This window comes from Mandrillus leucophaeus, unplaced genomic scaffold (genome assembly GCF_000951045.1).
Source record: "Mandrillus leucophaeus isolate KB7577 unplaced genomic scaffold, Mleu.le_1.0 Scaffold856, whole genome shotgun sequence".
In the NCBI taxonomy this organism is placed as follows: Eukaryota; Metazoa; Chordata; class Mammalia; order Primates; family Cercopithecidae; genus Mandrillus; species Mandrillus leucophaeus.
In genome coordinates this window covers 478,361-494,757 of record NW_012109319.1, presented here as the reverse complement: position 1 = coordinate 494,757, position 16,397 = coordinate 478,361, and the positions used below count along the sequence as shown (strand labels likewise).

Genomic DNA, 16,397 nt, shown 5'->3' with positions numbered 1-16,397 from the left:
TATGCTTCATAATCTTTCTACCCATATTTACAAAAGCCAATTTTAATCTCTTCATTTCACAGAAGGCAAAAAGCTCAAGAAGATTTTTTTTTTTTTGCAAAAACAGAAATCTCAGACAGGGCAGTCATACTAAACCCACAAACATGATTTGCTTTTAAGGAGAGAGAAACCACGTAAAATAGACTATATAAAAATGCTGAAAATTCAACTTAGAAAAATATATTGTTAATCTAAGGATGCTGACCCTCATATGATAAGCTGGAGTTCTGTTACTATGCTAAAAAAGCAGGAATCTAAAGCTGTCACATTTTCTTTACAACCACCACCAACAAAAAAAGTGTACCCGTCTGTTTGTTTTAACCACCACTTCTCCAACTTGAAGAAAAAAGGGAGAACTAGCGATAAATATTTATCTATGGTTCGTGCATACAGCTGACCAAAGTAACTGGTGAACTTCCTCATTTGTGATTTTCCGCATAATGGAACACCTTATCTGATGGCTGTTTTTTTTATTTTTATTTTTTCATTCTTATGGTTGTCACTAAGTCATGCTTTAGAGTGTGACACGACATTAAAAAGTGACACATGCGGCCGGGCGTGGTGGCTTACGCCTGTAATCCCAGCACTTTGGGAGGGCAAGGTGGGTGGATCACGAGGTCACGAGATTGAGACCATCCTGGCTAACACAGTGAAACTCTGTCTCTATTAAAAATACAAAAAAATTAGCCGGGCGTGGTGGCAGCGCCTGCAGTCCCAGCTACTCGGGAGGCTGAGGCAGGAGAATGGCGGGAACCCGGGAGGCGGAGCTTGCAGTGAGCCGAGATCGCGCCACTGCACTCCAGCCTGGACGACAGAGCAAGACTGTCTCAAAAAAAAAAAAAAAAAAAGTGACACATGCTTTCATAAAACCACTCCATGTTCTATAACAAAAAATCTTCCCAGAAAGATATGTCTAATAGCAATTCCCAGTGATTCAGACAGCTGCTACTAGTGTTCAGTCATTGCCTAGGCTGTGGTCAGAGGAAACTGAGAGAAGCTCCCTTAGCCATTCAAAGAATATCCATCCCTATGCATCTAGTGGCTGGCTTCTGAAAATGTGGTTCAAGGAGCGGTAAGACGGGGGAGCAGGATTTCAGGACCCATCTCTGTCCTCCTGAAATCAGAATCTGCATCTGACAAAGTCCCTAGACACATGAAGTCTAAGAAGCGCTGTTCTAGAAGATTATTCGTTTCTCAGTAGCCCTCTCCTTCCTATGTTAAGAAACCCCGAATCTCTCATCTATCCTTCAAAATGCCTCATTTACAAATATTTGATCATTCCTACTGATGACTTCTAATATGTGTCTTTTTAACTATTTTAAGCCGAAAGAGAGCAAAATGGACTCTGCAGACTGACATGGGCGAACTTTGCCAGCACTAAGCAGGAAGGGTGGCTCCCATACTCATGACAGTTGGCATCTGAGCACGTATGATTCACAGCATAGGAACAGTATATGACACAGGCTAAAATGCAGCAAAATAAAATTGCTTTTATTACCACTGCTAATTCCCACACTTTTCAGGATCTGTTTGAGATTCATTGTTCAAGTATAAGTTGGAGATAAATTGACCTCTGTTGTAGAGACTTGTCAAAGTTAAATGTGAATGTCATAAAGCCAAAGGTTTACCACAATGCCTGGAGCTTGGCAACTGCTAAATATGTGTTAGACCTGCTGCCTTATCACAAGAGCAGTAGCAGAGGATGGTACCATGCGATTTTCTTACTTTTGGCCTGGAGATAGAAGAAGATGATCAATGTTTTATTTCACCTGGAATTTCTGGATATTCTAGTCCATTCTTCAGGCTATTGGAGTCCCAAGGCCTTGCAACTTAAATATCATGCTTGTGGGTTTTTTGATTTTTTTTTTTTGAGAGACAAGGTGGCAATATGTTGCCCAGACTGGAGTGCAGTAGCACAATGATAGCTCACTGCAGCTTTGAACTCCTGGGCTGAAGAAATCCTCCCACCTCAGCCTCCTGAGTAGCTAGGACCACTAGTGTGCACCACCACACCCAGCTAATTTGTAAAATTTTTTATAGAGATCAGGTCTCACTCTGTTGCCCATCCTGGTCTCTAACTCCTGGTCTCAAGTGATCCTTCTGCCTCGGCCTCTCAAAGCATTGTGATTATAGGTGTGAGCCATCACACCTGGCCCATGCTTCTGTTTAAACACTTTACACCATGGAAATGACTTGGTTCTGTCATCTCGATAACAGACACTGATATACAGCTGTTGGGGTAGAAACTTTGCCTAGTTCCTTTAATGTCTCCATTTCCCTTCTGCAAATGCTCAACATATGTTTGATTAACTTGAATTTTTTATTTAAGGTAGTAATTTTAGCACTTCTATCTTAACACAAACTATGAGCTAATTATATTATTATAGATAAAACTTACAGCACAAGCGTCTATGCCACTCGGTTGTTACTTAAGACATGCTGAAAATTTTCTATGATTTTTAAATATTTTCTGGAGACTCCAATGTTTTCAATTTTGAGTAAATAAGACCCTCATGGTATCTCTCACAAAATGCTACTGAGTGACAGAGAATGTCCTGAATGAACACCACAGCCTCACTGAGTATGTAAGCAGGGTCGTTAGGTAGGCTCCTTTTCCTGTGACAATTACTTTTCCTTTCCCACAGTTTGAAGCAATTAAATACCTACGAAGTGCGCCTGTAATCCCAGCATTTCGGGAGGCAGAGGCAGGCGGATCACCTGAGGTCAGGAGTTTGAGACCAGCCTGGCTAACATGGTGAAACCCCGTTTCTACTAAACACACACACACACACAAAATAGCCAGGCGTGGTGACGTGCGCCTGTAATCCCAGCTACTGGGGAGACTGAGAATTGCTTGAATCTGGGGGGTGGTGGTTTTAGTGAGCTGAGATCCTGCCCTTGCGCTTCAGCCTTGGTGACAAGAGTGAAACTCTGTCTCAAAACAAACAAACAAACAAACAAATGGAGTGCATTTGACTCTTATGGGATGTTTTAATGGAGCAAAGCTGTTTGATTATCTGCATTAAACCAGACTTTGTTCTTCTATTGTTCCTTCCAACTTTGTTTTAATAGTTCAGGATGGATGCGGCAAAATTAGTGTCTGTTTGTATATTACGTTTATAAACAAAAACTCATGTAGAAAAGTCCATGTGGGTTAACAACACTCAGAACAACGTGTGGAACTCCAGACTGGAGCACACCCATCCCATAATCTGCTGAGGAATCATTGTCTACTTAACTGCTCCTGTTTATTAAACCTATTAATTGCATTTGATACTCTGTCTGCGTCAGTGGTCATTACTCATTAACTTCTCTACTCAAACCAGTGTGCCAACTTAAGGTTTTACTGTGACAGTGAAGGACTCCACTGTACCCACGCCAGAGATCATGAGGATAGGCCCTGTTGAGTTGAATATTGAATATTACCCACAGCCATTCCTTCAACAGACTAAGTGGTATGGAGAAAAACAAGAAAAAAAGAAGCAAGGTTTGGAAAAACAGAGTAGTCAAATATTAGAAGTACTCTGATAACTCCTTCAAGATTATTTTGGTCCTCTCACCTCTTCCTGCGTGCTATGACTCAAGGGCATAAAATTGTTGATACCATTTCTAAGGGAATGATAAAGACGAAGGGGTCCTCTTTTACCTTCTCCCATTATTACAATATCCTGACTTTTAATCAAACTAGTTTCATTATGGGAAGAACTGGAGGCTCTCCGTTGGTGGATAAAATACAAGGCAATTCATTTTAAGACTTTGTGAGATGAAGGCATGTTAGTGGGAGCCCTGGATGGGAAAGGAAGTAGACTGTCCACACTGGCCAGCGGCAATGAGGAAACAGCATAAACACAAGAGGGGTGGAGGCTGGAATTACAAAGGGAGGGTGCGGAGGACAACTTCTGAAAATGGAGAGAGTAATAAGCCAAGCAGAGGGAACAATGATAAACTTAAGCTATTTAACCATTTTACATAGTGTTGCTTTGTACATGTGGAGGAAAATCAGAGGGAGAAGCAGTTTGCAATGCAATATTATTCATTAAATTGTACCAGTGCCAGGAAAGTAATTTAAAACCAAAGCAATGTTACCACTGAATTTTTATCAAGTCATTGTTTTATCTGCATAAACAGAGAAATGCCCACACATGATTGCAAATGTTGTATCTAACATAGGTAAGAAGAGGATTAACACCCAGGGGTGGGGGGCCGGTGGCAGTGAGCTAAAGCAAGCTCCTAGCCAACAAAGCAAAGTGGACATCAAATTGCAAGCCTTAAACTGCTCTGCTCAATGGCATGTTTTGACTTGTGACACCGGTAAGCTCCCCAAATATTTTTAGGACTTTACTGGAAGTGTCAAATGGAGCAAAAGCTTAAGATTTCACTGAAGGTTTAGTAATGCAGCCATGAGATTAGAGCTGTGCCCATGAAGCCTGAAGAGACGAGCAAATTGCAAGGGTTTATTCAAGTCAAACGATTTCAGTTGCTGTTACTTTTCTGTTAGGCTGAGGTAAATACAGGTAGATTAACAAATAAACTCATAGATATTAGAGACAGACAGATAATCTAGTGGTTAAAATTCTAAGAAGACTTGTACCAGGCTATTTGCATGTGAATTCCAGCTCCAAGGCTTACTTGATGTGTAAGCTTAGTCAAGATATTTCACACTTCTCCTGCCTTAGTTTCTTCATTTTCAAAATGGAAATTATCGAATTTTACCTCACAGGGTTGTTGTGAGGATTAAATGAGATAATGTATAGTGTTTAAAATGGTATCAGTTAAACAGTGCTCAATAAATGATATTATATATTTGAATATTTTAATCAGATAAAAGGCAGTAATACTACATTGCATTTCTTTATTCACACTCTTTGGGGCAAGTAAGCACCCTCAGATGGTACAGAATTTCTCCCAGATCGTCCTAAATTGATCCAACCCTGAGGCTTTCAGCCTTCCAAAGAATGAAATCAGTGCCTCTGGTGACATAAAGGCCAGGGGCTCCCTGTATAATATTCATGGTACTCCAAGCTTTGCTGGCCCTTTTAGCTTTATAGAAACAATATACAGAATTATCAACCTTCATCACAGCCCCAGGTTTTTAAATAAACTTTTAAGAAAATATATCTCTTTTAAATTCTCCAGTCACTTGTTTTTTTCTTATGATTTTATTTCAAAATAGTATAGATATAGCTTTGCCAATGTATTTTAGGGTTTCAGCCTCCCACAGTTTAACATTTGGCCCTCTCTGGAACACATATCCCTTTCAAATATTGCCCATGCTCTTTTAAAGTATCATTAGAATTAAATGTTATCAGTTATACGTAGTTGTACTGTTAGGAAAAAGAATCTGATTACCCCCCAAAATGTATAGAAATAGGTTCATAATAGCTTTAGGGACATGATTTTGACTTTAAGCAACCCAGAAAATGAGATGCTAGTTTATTTTTGAGAACTTCTAAAGGAGATTTCTAAATCTCCTCTGGCGGCAGCTTTGCAGTGATATAAAATAATCATTCCTAGTGGGATGAGAAAAATGCTGAGAATCAGACAGTGGTTCAATCACAGGTACCTCCAAACCCAACTTCCCAAATCACTGCAGCTGGGATGCCAAGGTTGGGGTGGGGCGTGGGGCGTGGGGCTGACATTTCTATTCTGAAATCACCACATTGACTCAAACCAAACAGATAATTTTTAAAAGTCTGACTTTTTTTGGACATGGATGACTTAGATTTGCTGTCCATATCGACCAGACTTTTTAAACTTCACAACTTCACTTGAACTATTCAAGAATCATTGATGATTTTTTTCTTAGAGTTTTCAAAAGTAAAGTCACTTGACTCAGTTGCTCCAAAAAGTCCAGTCAGAGGTTTAAAGCTAGTATTGAGGGATAAGATATCAGCTGATACTAAATCGTACTGCTCTGAAAATAATATAGTTTAGAATTGCATGCTGTGGAAAAGACGATTAGCCGCCCTCTGAAATCCATTCTTCTCTTAGGCACACAGCTAGACTGCATTTCCCAGACTAAGACTGCATTTAGTTAGGTGAAACATGAGCTCAAGTTCTATATTGAAATGTGAGCAGAAGGTCTGCCGTTATTGGGCTGGGGTTTTTAAAAGAGTAGCCATGCCCGCTCCATGTTCTTTTTCTCTTTCTGCTCGACAAAAAGGAATCCAGCAGTTCTAGGGTAGGAGCTCCCTGCTGAAGACGGCAGAACTTCTGCCAGTCAGGTTTTCAAATGTCTGCATACAGAAGAGGTACCCGCAACAAGGATCTTGCCTTGGACTGATGTACGGGTAAGGAATATGCTTATACTATATGTAAGTTTGGCTTTATTTATTAGTTTAACATATGTTAACATTATATACACACACACACACACACACACACATATATTTGGCTTTATTTATTAGTTTAACATATCTTAACATTATACACACACACACACACACACATATATTTGGCTTTATTTATTAGTTTAACATATCTTAACTATGATATATGCCATATTTTAAAGTTACACGCTCTTACTAAAATCACATGGGAGCAGAGGCATCTTAACTTCACTTTCATGCTTTTTACTTTGCCAAAGGTGCTTTCACATGCATTATTGCTTAGGAGTCTCACAACAACCTACGAAAAACAGTAGCTCTAAAAAAAATTATAATTTTGTTTTCAAATATTACTGCAGTAAGATAACTAGAAAAGCCACAAGTTAAATTAAGAGAAATAAACCTATTTTTCAAACTTTTGATATTTTGCAATAGAAAATTCCACGGAACTACAAAAAAATCAGATTTTTAATTTCAAACTTGAGTTGATAATAAATATGCTGTGAAGATTTGTTTCAGTGGTCCAAATGACCAATAAGAAAATGTTACACTTAATGTAATAATTGCCCTTACCTGCCAAAGATGACATATTGATAATGATGCCGCCTTCACCTCCATTTTGCTTACTCATGTAATCCAAACCAAGATAGGTTCCACTGATAACAGAAACCTAATCCAGGGGCATAAGTGAGAAAAGGAACATAGTCATTATCCTTCACCATATTTTCACACACCAAAGTTTTTATAGCTATTCCAGATACCTAGGGAGATTTCTGCAATTATCATCAATGAAAGGTTTTAAAAGAGCTTTGTTTTTAAAGTTAGTCATTAAACCTGGATTCTTTTTGTTTGCCTAATCATTGTGGAGCTTGTCATATATCTCCAAAACTTCACTTAGTTGCCTAATATGAGATTTTACGCTACAGGTTGTATTCCAAAAATGCCTGTTACTTTCACTCAATTCTCAACATCTTCAATAATTCCATATATTCTTTTTGTTTTCTAAATGTTGGACATAAAATTTATTTACCCTTCTTCTCTGCATATGGTTCTCATGTCTCAGTATTCCACACTTATCTACTCTGTTTAATTCTCTTGGATCTTGGAATATAGAATAGTGCTTACCCTTGATTTCCTAGAGATTTAATTTTCTCTCTTTTTCTTTCTAATAAAAATTCTATTTTGCTCCTGTATCTACCTCCTCTCCACACAATACAGAGGAAGGTGGTCTGCCCAAATGTAATGTAGACACTGATTAATTAATTTAATTCAGTCACGGAAATCCCATTCTCCTTGACAGTGGCTGGTTTCAGAACCAGCAAGTAACCCAGTTTTGGTCAGTGAGACCTGGAAGGCAATCAGCTGCAGATGGGAACAGGATGGATGCTACTGAGAAATTTTTTGTTGCTCTTAAAAAAAACAGAAGAAACGGTTACATTGCCTGCTCTATATGAATGTCATAACTTAAACGGACAACCCGTATTTCCTAGTATCCTAAAGATGAAACCGACATAAGAATGGTCAGTGGGAGGGCTGACAGGACTCTGGACCCTGATGATATCATTGACCTGTAAGATCAAGCAATCCTGAACTCCGTGTTGTGTGAAATCACATAAATGTTTTATCCAGTTTAAGTGGTGATTTTCAGTTAGCAGGACATCTGGTCTTTAGTAGTGTCTATCACTAAATTTTGTTAATCACTGCTTACAGCTATCCTCTCGATAGTTTACTGTTTTGCCACTTATATCCAAGTGTAGGCACTTTTCCTGTTTTATTTTAATCACTACCAAAAAAAAAAATAGGGAAAAAAAAAAAAAAAAAAAAACAACCTGTGAGATCAAATTGATATTTCAGACCTTAGTTTTCCTTTTGGATTTAAGAAGTCCTATCCCTTCCAGCTCAGACTTTTAAAAAAGGAAAATTCTTTTTTAACATCTTAATTCCTATTTTTTTCATGCTTTACAATACTGCAAAGAAAACGATACAATAGGTAACAAGTCTGAAACTGAGGTTACACAGGTGTTTACCTTCTTTTTTCTTACAAATTTCCTTTGAAGTGTTTTTTTACAAGGATTCAGATATACTTCTCCTACCTAATAGTAGCTCTACAACAAGAAAGGAAATTGGAGATTCTATTCACTTAAGTCATGTGTCAGTTTGATATTAAGTAGGCTTAGGGAGAATGAATAAAATCGCCACATGATTTTCTTTAGAAAGGAAAACCAAAACATTAATTGTTTATATAAGAAGAAAAAGATGTAGATGGCTGAAGTAACTGAAGCCAGTTAGATTCTGTTAGTATCTGCAGAAGTTTCCAGCATGTCTGAACAGAACTTCTGTTCATGCGTATTGGCACTATGCTTTTATTTTCGGGTATTACAGCTTTGATGACACCCCACTGTTGTGTTTTCAACATGAACAAGATGAAGCCAGACAGAAAATTTGGGAATATTTAAGATGTATTTTTAAAAAGCAATATTTATCTTTAGGTCTTTGGTGGAGGAAGGCAAGGGATTATTTTTCTCATCCATTATCAGGTTAAGAACTGGGCAATTATTCAAATGAAAGAGTTCAAAGGATGAATCTACAAGACAGGGTCTAATGCTTTGGCTGTGTAGAAATGATATTTTTCACTTTTCCTCCTTTATTATAACAATGTATTCCTTATTCTAGACTATATATGCATGCGTGTGTGTGTGTGTGTCTGTATATTATATATGCTTCACCATGTTGGCCAGGCTGGTCTCGAACTCCTGGCCCACCTCGGCCTCCTGAAGTGCTGGGATTACAGGCATGAGCCACCGTGCCTGGCCAGAAAATGTAGATTTTGATGCTCTGGAAGGGAAGTGTAATTTATTGAATGAATTCTATGCAGTGGCACTGTGCTAGATGTTCACATAAACTGTGGTTTATTTAAGTGTAATAGTCCTTAGAGATAGGGAGTTTACATTCCTCCATGGGAAGTTCAATATGAGAGAAATTAAATTAAAGTTTATAAGTTATAGATTCAGGACTGGATTCTAATTTTGACTAATCCCAAAGAAATCTATTTCCCAGTGCAAATCTTTAGTCAATAAGTGCATTTCAGAAAAAAAAAAATGACTATCAATATTCATCTATTTTGTTTAAATCTTAGTTGAACATATTCACCCACTTTTGCCTAGTGTTCCACTATTGGAATACTAAGCATGTGAGAGTTCTTTATATCCTACTGCTCAAGTTCATCGCCAAGGTCTAATTTTTAACTCGTGCAAAAATTCAAAATATTGCAACCTCTGGCATAAACGGGTTAAGGAATTCAACGTATATTAGTTAAATGTCAAAATTAGACTATAAGTTCCACATCAGTGGGGATGAACATATTTAAGTTTATTGAAACTTCAGAAAGTTACAAGACTACATGACAGAATTACCATTCCAATATTCAAAGTTAAGTTTCCCTCTGCCCAATTGCCAGCATGACTGTTGATAGTTTTGCAAAGACTCATTCTTTCCTGAACATTTCTTTTTTTTTTTTTAATTTTATTTTGTTTTTCGATATGGAGTCTCGCACTGTTGCCCAGGCTGGAGTGCAGTGTCGCCATCTCGGCTCACTGCAAGCTCTGCCTCCAGGGTTCACGCCATTCTCCTGCCTCAGCCTCTCGAGTAGCTGGGACTACAGGTGCCCGCCACTACGCCCGGCTAATTTTTAGTATTTTTAGTAGAGACTGGGTTTCACCATGTTAGCCAGGATGGTCTCGATCTCCTGACCTCGTGATCCACCCACCTAAGCCTCCGAAAGTGCTGCGATTACAGGCGTGAGCCACCGCGCCCGGCCTCCTGAACATTTCTTCTGTGTTCTGAACAGCTATAAATAATGCTGCTGTTATTGGCTTCAGACTAAGGAGGAAGTATAAAATAGCCTAATGCAAACAAAAGACTGGGAAAAGGTTTAGTGGGAAGAAGGATGAGATCAGCAAAGTGAAAAATAAGGAGTAAATTTGATAAGGAGTAAAAGTGGAAGGACAGATGATACTGTTTGGAAGAACTAATCTATTTGGAAAGCAATGTACTGAAACATAAAAGTGAATACTCTCATGTATGCAAAATATCGTATACAGGTAATGGCAGTTGACCCAGTAACTATTAGCTAACATCTATAAGGACACAAAACAATAGTTTTCTGCCTTGAAAGAACCTGTGGTTTACTAGCATGAATAGCATGAATTATGTATATATTAAAAGAATTGTAATAAAATTAAAAAAACTAGTAAGCCCTATGAGAATGGTGTAAATATGTTGTACAGTATTTCAGAAGAGGGAGAGATCCTTTAAGGTCCTTTAAGAGGTTACTCACGGACAGGGGCAGTAATACAGAAACACATGCCAAAGAACAAACATGGAATTGTAGAAGACCCAAGGAGGCAAATTAAATCCAGAGCAGAGTTTCAAAAGAGGGTTATATAAACTACACACAAATATTTGCATTACGATAACAGAGATAATCAAGTTGGAAGTAGAATGATTGGTCCGATTCTACTCTTGCAATGGGTTTAGGTAGGAGAGGAAGTAACATATTTTTAAGTAATACATTGGTAACAAAGTGTACATGATGTTTTCTCTATGTAAAGTTATGTCATCAGTTCCTGATGTTAAGCTAAAAAGTGGCCTACGTTAGCAGAGTCCCGAGAAAAATAAAGGCTGGATAAATTTAAATGGAGAAGGAACTAGGACTGTTAGTTTTAACTAAAGGATCACAATAAAATTCCCCTGGTCTTCCAGAACTTCCAATTTGCCCATGATATTGGCATTTTCCAGCTCAGAGCAGGTATTCACACAGGCTACATTAAAGCAAACATGCCCTCTCAGCTGGATGAAGACATCAGTGGAATTCTGTAACTTTGTAATAATTGCCTCAATATTTCCATGTTTCTTTATGTTAACTCTAATCATTGCACACTGTTTCTGACAGCTGCTTTCTCAGAGAAAAGACACAGCAAGGGTCCATGAGGAAGTCACCGAATATAGGAACTATATACTCTATTAATTTTATCCGTAAAAATATCTGTAGATATTACTGATAAAGCTATTACAAATATAAGTAGTAATGTTAAAGAGATAAACGTGTTGTGCAGGTTGTGCTTTTTCACTGGGATAGCCTGGTTCAAAGAAAATCTCATCATTTAATGTAGTTTTGGAAAGTGGCATGAGTCTATATTCTTAAAAATCCCTGCAGTTCCCAATTAGCTATATTTTCAAAATGTTTGTTTTATCAGGCTACTAAAAGATGTAATGAAATACAATTCTTAATAAGTCAGGGGTAACCTCCGAAGAGTAAATATAAAATGCATAGTTTTTTTGTTTTTTTTTTAACCAGCCTAAGAAAATTAAAGCTATATAATGCATTTAGGTAACAAACAGTAAAAGAATAAAAACAAAAGAAAACAGTAAACATTAAAGTATAAATCAGAAGTTTAACTTTAAAAAAACAAATTTAAAAATCAATAAATTGTAACAATTAGCAACTTATCCTCTGAATATTATATATTTATAATATATAGAGTCTAAACTTATAGAATTACTAAAAGAGGTAGGCAAACTGACATTTGCCATTTGAGATAAGAATGCCTCTGTTGAGAAATGAACAGATCAAGGACATAAAAGGAAGCCAAGATACAGATGACACCCAAACCAAATAAGAACATTGTAAGAAAAGAAAATTAAGAATAATACAATTTCTAAGTACAGAAGCACAAATACTAAATTAAGAATTTAAAAAATTCAATGGTATATTAAACATTCATATACCATAATAATGTAAGATTTAGCCAAGAGATGTAAGTATGATTCACAGTCAGAATATCTCATTTCAATACATTTCTACCCTAAAGCAGAAGAAGGTCACAGAACTGTCTCAACTCAGGAAAATCAGCTATCAGTTCTCTCCAAACACATGTATGTATATTTGCAATTAGAATCCCAAAAAGATTTTGAGGGAAACTTGACAGTTTCAAGTTATTTTCACATATAATGAACCAGGTACACTGGAGAAAAAGTTTTAAAAGAACTGCAAAGAAGGTACTCATACTGTAAAATAGAATCTTCTTTCTTAATTAAAAGATTTCAGGTAAAATTCAACATCCTTTCATGTTAAAAAATTCTCGACAACATAGGCATCGAAGTAACATAAAGCGAACATCCTACTGAGTGGGAAAAAGCTGGAAGCATTCCCCTTGAGAGCTGAAACAAGACAAGGATGCCAAGTCTCACCACTCACATTCAACATAGTACTGGAAATCCAAGCCGGGGCAACCTGGCAAGAGAAAGAAATAAGGGCATCTAAACAGGAAGAGAGGAAGTCAAGCTATCTTTGTTTGCAAACAATATGATTCTATACATAGAAAACAGCATACTCTCTGCCCAAAGGTTCCTAGAGCTGAAAAACAATTTAAGTTACATTTCAGGATACAAAACCAATGTACAAAAATCAGTAATGTTTCCAAACACCAATAATATCCAAGCTAAGAGGCAAATCAAGAATGCAATCCCATTTACAACAACCACAAAAAGAATAACATACCTACGAATACAGCTGACCAATGAGGTGAAAGATCTCTACAATGAGAATTGTAAAACACTACTGAAAGGAATCAGAGTCATTATTAAATGAAAAAACATTCCATGTTCATGGATAGGAAGAATCGATATTGTTAAAATGGCCATACTGCCCAAAGCAATTTACAGATTCAATGCTATTCCCACCAAACTACCATCATCATTTCCACAGAATTAAAAAAAAAACAAACTATTTTCAAATTCATATGGAATCCAAAGAGTCACAATAGTCAAAGCAATTCTAAGTAAAATGAACAAAGCTAGAGGCGTCACACTACTCGACTTCAAACTATACAAGCCTACAGTAACCAAAACAGCATGGTACTGGTGCAAAAACAGATATATAGACCAATGGACAGAATGGAGAAGCCAGAAATAAAGCTGTACACCTACAATCATCTGATCTTTGACGAAATCGACAAAAACGAGCATGGGGAAAGGATGCACTATTCAATAAATGGTGCTGGAATAACCAGGTACCATATGCAGAAGACTGAAACTGGACCCCTTCCTTACACCATTTTAAAAATCAACTGAAGATGAATTAAAGACTTATATATAAAACCTAAAACTATACAAATCCTAGAAGAAAACACAAAACACCCCATTCTGAACACATGCCATTGCAAAGATCTCATGATGAAGTCTCCAAAAGCAATTGCAATAAAACCAAAAATAGAGAGATAGGACCTAATTAAACTAAAGAGCTTCTGCACAGCAAAAGAAACTATCAAAGCAGTAAACAGATAACGTACAGAACTGGAGAAAGTATTTGCAAACTATGGATCTGACAAAGTTCTAATATACAGAATATATAAGGAACTTTAAGAAATCAAGCAAAAACAAAACAACCCCATTAAAAAAAGGGCAAAGGACATAAACAGACTTTTGTGACTGCTTCTCAGAAGAGGACAGACACATGGCCAACAAACGTAAAAAATGTGCTCAGTATCACTAATCATCAGAGAAATGCAAATCAGAACCACAATGAAATACAATTTCACAGCAGTCAGAACGGCTATCATTAAAAAGTAAAAAAAATAAGTAAATAATGGATGCTGGCTTGGCGAGGTTGCAGAGAAAAGAGAACACTTATATGCTGTTGGTAGGAAAGTAAAAGACACCATGGAAAGCATTTTGGAGCTCTTCTCGAAGAACTTAAAACAGAACTACCATTCGACCCAGCAACCCCATTATTGTGTATACACCCAAAGGAACATAAATCATTCTACCAAAAAAGACACAGTACTCATATGGTCATCACAACACTGTTCACAATAGCAAAGACAGAATCAACCTAGATGCCCATCAATGGTGGACTGGATAAAGAAAATGGGTACATATGCAACATGAAACACTACGCACCCGTAAAAAAGGAAGTCATGTTGGTTGCAACAACATGGATGCAGCTGGAGGTCATTATCCTAAGCAAATTAATGCAAGAACAGAAAATCAAATACCTCATGTTCTCACTTACAAATAGGAACAAAACATTAAGCACATATGGATACAAAGGTGGGAACAACAGTCACCAAGGTCTACTTGAGGATGAAGGGTGGGAGAAGGGTGAAAGTGGGAAAAGTATCTGTGGGTTGCTATGACCACTATGTAGGTGATGAAATTATCTGTACAGCGAATGCCAGTGACACACAATTTACTTGGGTAACAAATCTGCACATGTATACCCTGAACCTAAAATAAAAGTTGAAAAAGGAAAACCAACAAAAATAATTTAAAAATTTAAAAAATTAAACGAAAAATGTATTTTAGGTATTGTCAAGTTTCGGGAGCAATTCTGTACTCTTCTCAAGGTAGGACTTACAGATTTAGCTCTTTTGTGGTGTAGTGTCATCCTCATTGCCTCCATCAAGTTATTATAGCAGTTAGGTAATTACTCATGGGCATTTCGATTTAAGTAAAAAATGTATTGACTAAGCACTATCTTCAAGATATTGTGTTGATTACTGAAGGAGAAACAAAGAAAAACACAACCCAGTTCTTGTTTTTATGGAGTTTATAATTTACTAGGAGGATATCATGAAGTAGGAGGCCACTCCCTGTACCTTTATACACACACAGTGGCCAAATTGTACTCTACAATTACCTGCTTGTTAGATTGGTGAGAATGACCTCAGCAAGGGCAGGGTGACCCCAGGCACAGCCTATTTGACATTTTGTTTTAGTCAACGTTTGATTTTTACTAAACTCCAATATCTTATGTCAAGGGCATTTATAGAATGAGATAACCCACAAACTCATGACTCAATGGATACAAGAGAAAATTGTATTTCTTAATTCTACCATTTTTAAGAGCTAAATAATTATTTAAAATTGTGTACATCATACACACACACACCCCCCATGAAATTTCAGGATAAAAAGTCCTACTAATTACAAAGTTCAATTGTCACTTTAATTTTGTTTTCTGTTACATTCTGGCATTTAATTAAGATTACTTTCAAATAAATAAGTCAGTGGTTGACCAGCTTTTTCTGTAAAGGGCCAGATTGTACATATTTTAGTCACTGAATGCCACAGGATGTGTTACAAATATTAAACTTTGCCCCTATATCATGAAAATAGCCAATGACAATACTTAAATGAATGACTGTGGCTGTGTTGCAATAAAACTTTATAGACACTGAAAGTTGAATTTCATATAATCATATGATTCTTCTCTTGAATTTCTCAACCATTTAGAAATGTAAAAAGGTATTTTTAGCTTGCAGGTCATACCAAAAGAGCTGGCAGGCTATTTTGATCTGTGGGTCATAGTCTGCCACCCCCTGAGTTAAGCAATCAATTCTATTTTTTTCGTGCTTCTTTCTAATATTTTAAGACAGACTTACTTGCATCATTAAATGTCTTCCTTTTTATCAAAGAAAATGCTTTTATCTAGCTTTCTGTAACTTCCCTTTTTCTATATTGTAGGTCATTGTTTTGTTTCCATGACTCCAAGAACCTTTTTTTCTTTATAAACATCATGTTATTAAATAATTATAGACAAGAAACATGGCTAAGATAACTCACCAAATTGATTTGCAGAGTTTTTTCCCAGTTTTTCTCATTATTCACTCCAGCATTATTGACCAAAATGTCCAATCTTCCAAAGTGGTCTACAACTTTTCTAAAAGTGTCTAATTATAAAACAAGACATTATTGATACATTCTTATTTTCCATGTATACATTTAAATCATGTCCTATGCCATGAGAGGAATTTCAGTTTATTTACCCTCATACTGAAAATTATTAAACTCATGGGCTGACTGTAATTAATTCCTTGCTTCTCAGCATGTGGTTTGTGGACTAGAAGCATCAATCTGGCAGCTTGGTAAGAATGCAGAAATCTGCAGACACCACAGACCAACTGAATAAGAATCTTAACTTTAACGTATTCATATATGATTTGTATGCACATTGAAGTTCTATAAGCAGTA

The 16,397-nt window shown here is 36.8% G+C and overlaps 1 protein-coding gene across 6 annotated transcripts in view; it reads right to left on the bottom strand.

Annotated features, from left to right (window-relative positions):
• Positions 1–16,397, bottom strand: part of HPGD (hydroxyprostaglandin dehydrogenase 15-(NAD)) — a 35,038-nt gene that overhangs the window by 14,382 nt on the left and 4,259 nt on the right. For 4 of the 6 annotated variants that reach the window (XM_011968679.1, XM_011968676.1, XM_011968678.1 and 1 more), the window contains exons 3-4: positions 15,990–16,096; positions 6,939–7,035 (exon numbers count right to left, since the gene is read on the bottom strand). The exons of 1 other annotated variant lie outside the window; for it this stretch is intronic. In XM_011968679.1, coding sequence (XP_011824069.1) covers positions 6,939–6,996 — 58 coding nt within the window. In that variant the 5' untranslated portion in view covers positions 6,997–7,035; positions 15,990–16,096. The remainder of the gene's footprint in view (positions 1–6,938; positions 7,036–15,989; positions 16,097–16,397) is intronic. One more of the 6 variants, XM_011968680.1, reaches the window with a different exon arrangement.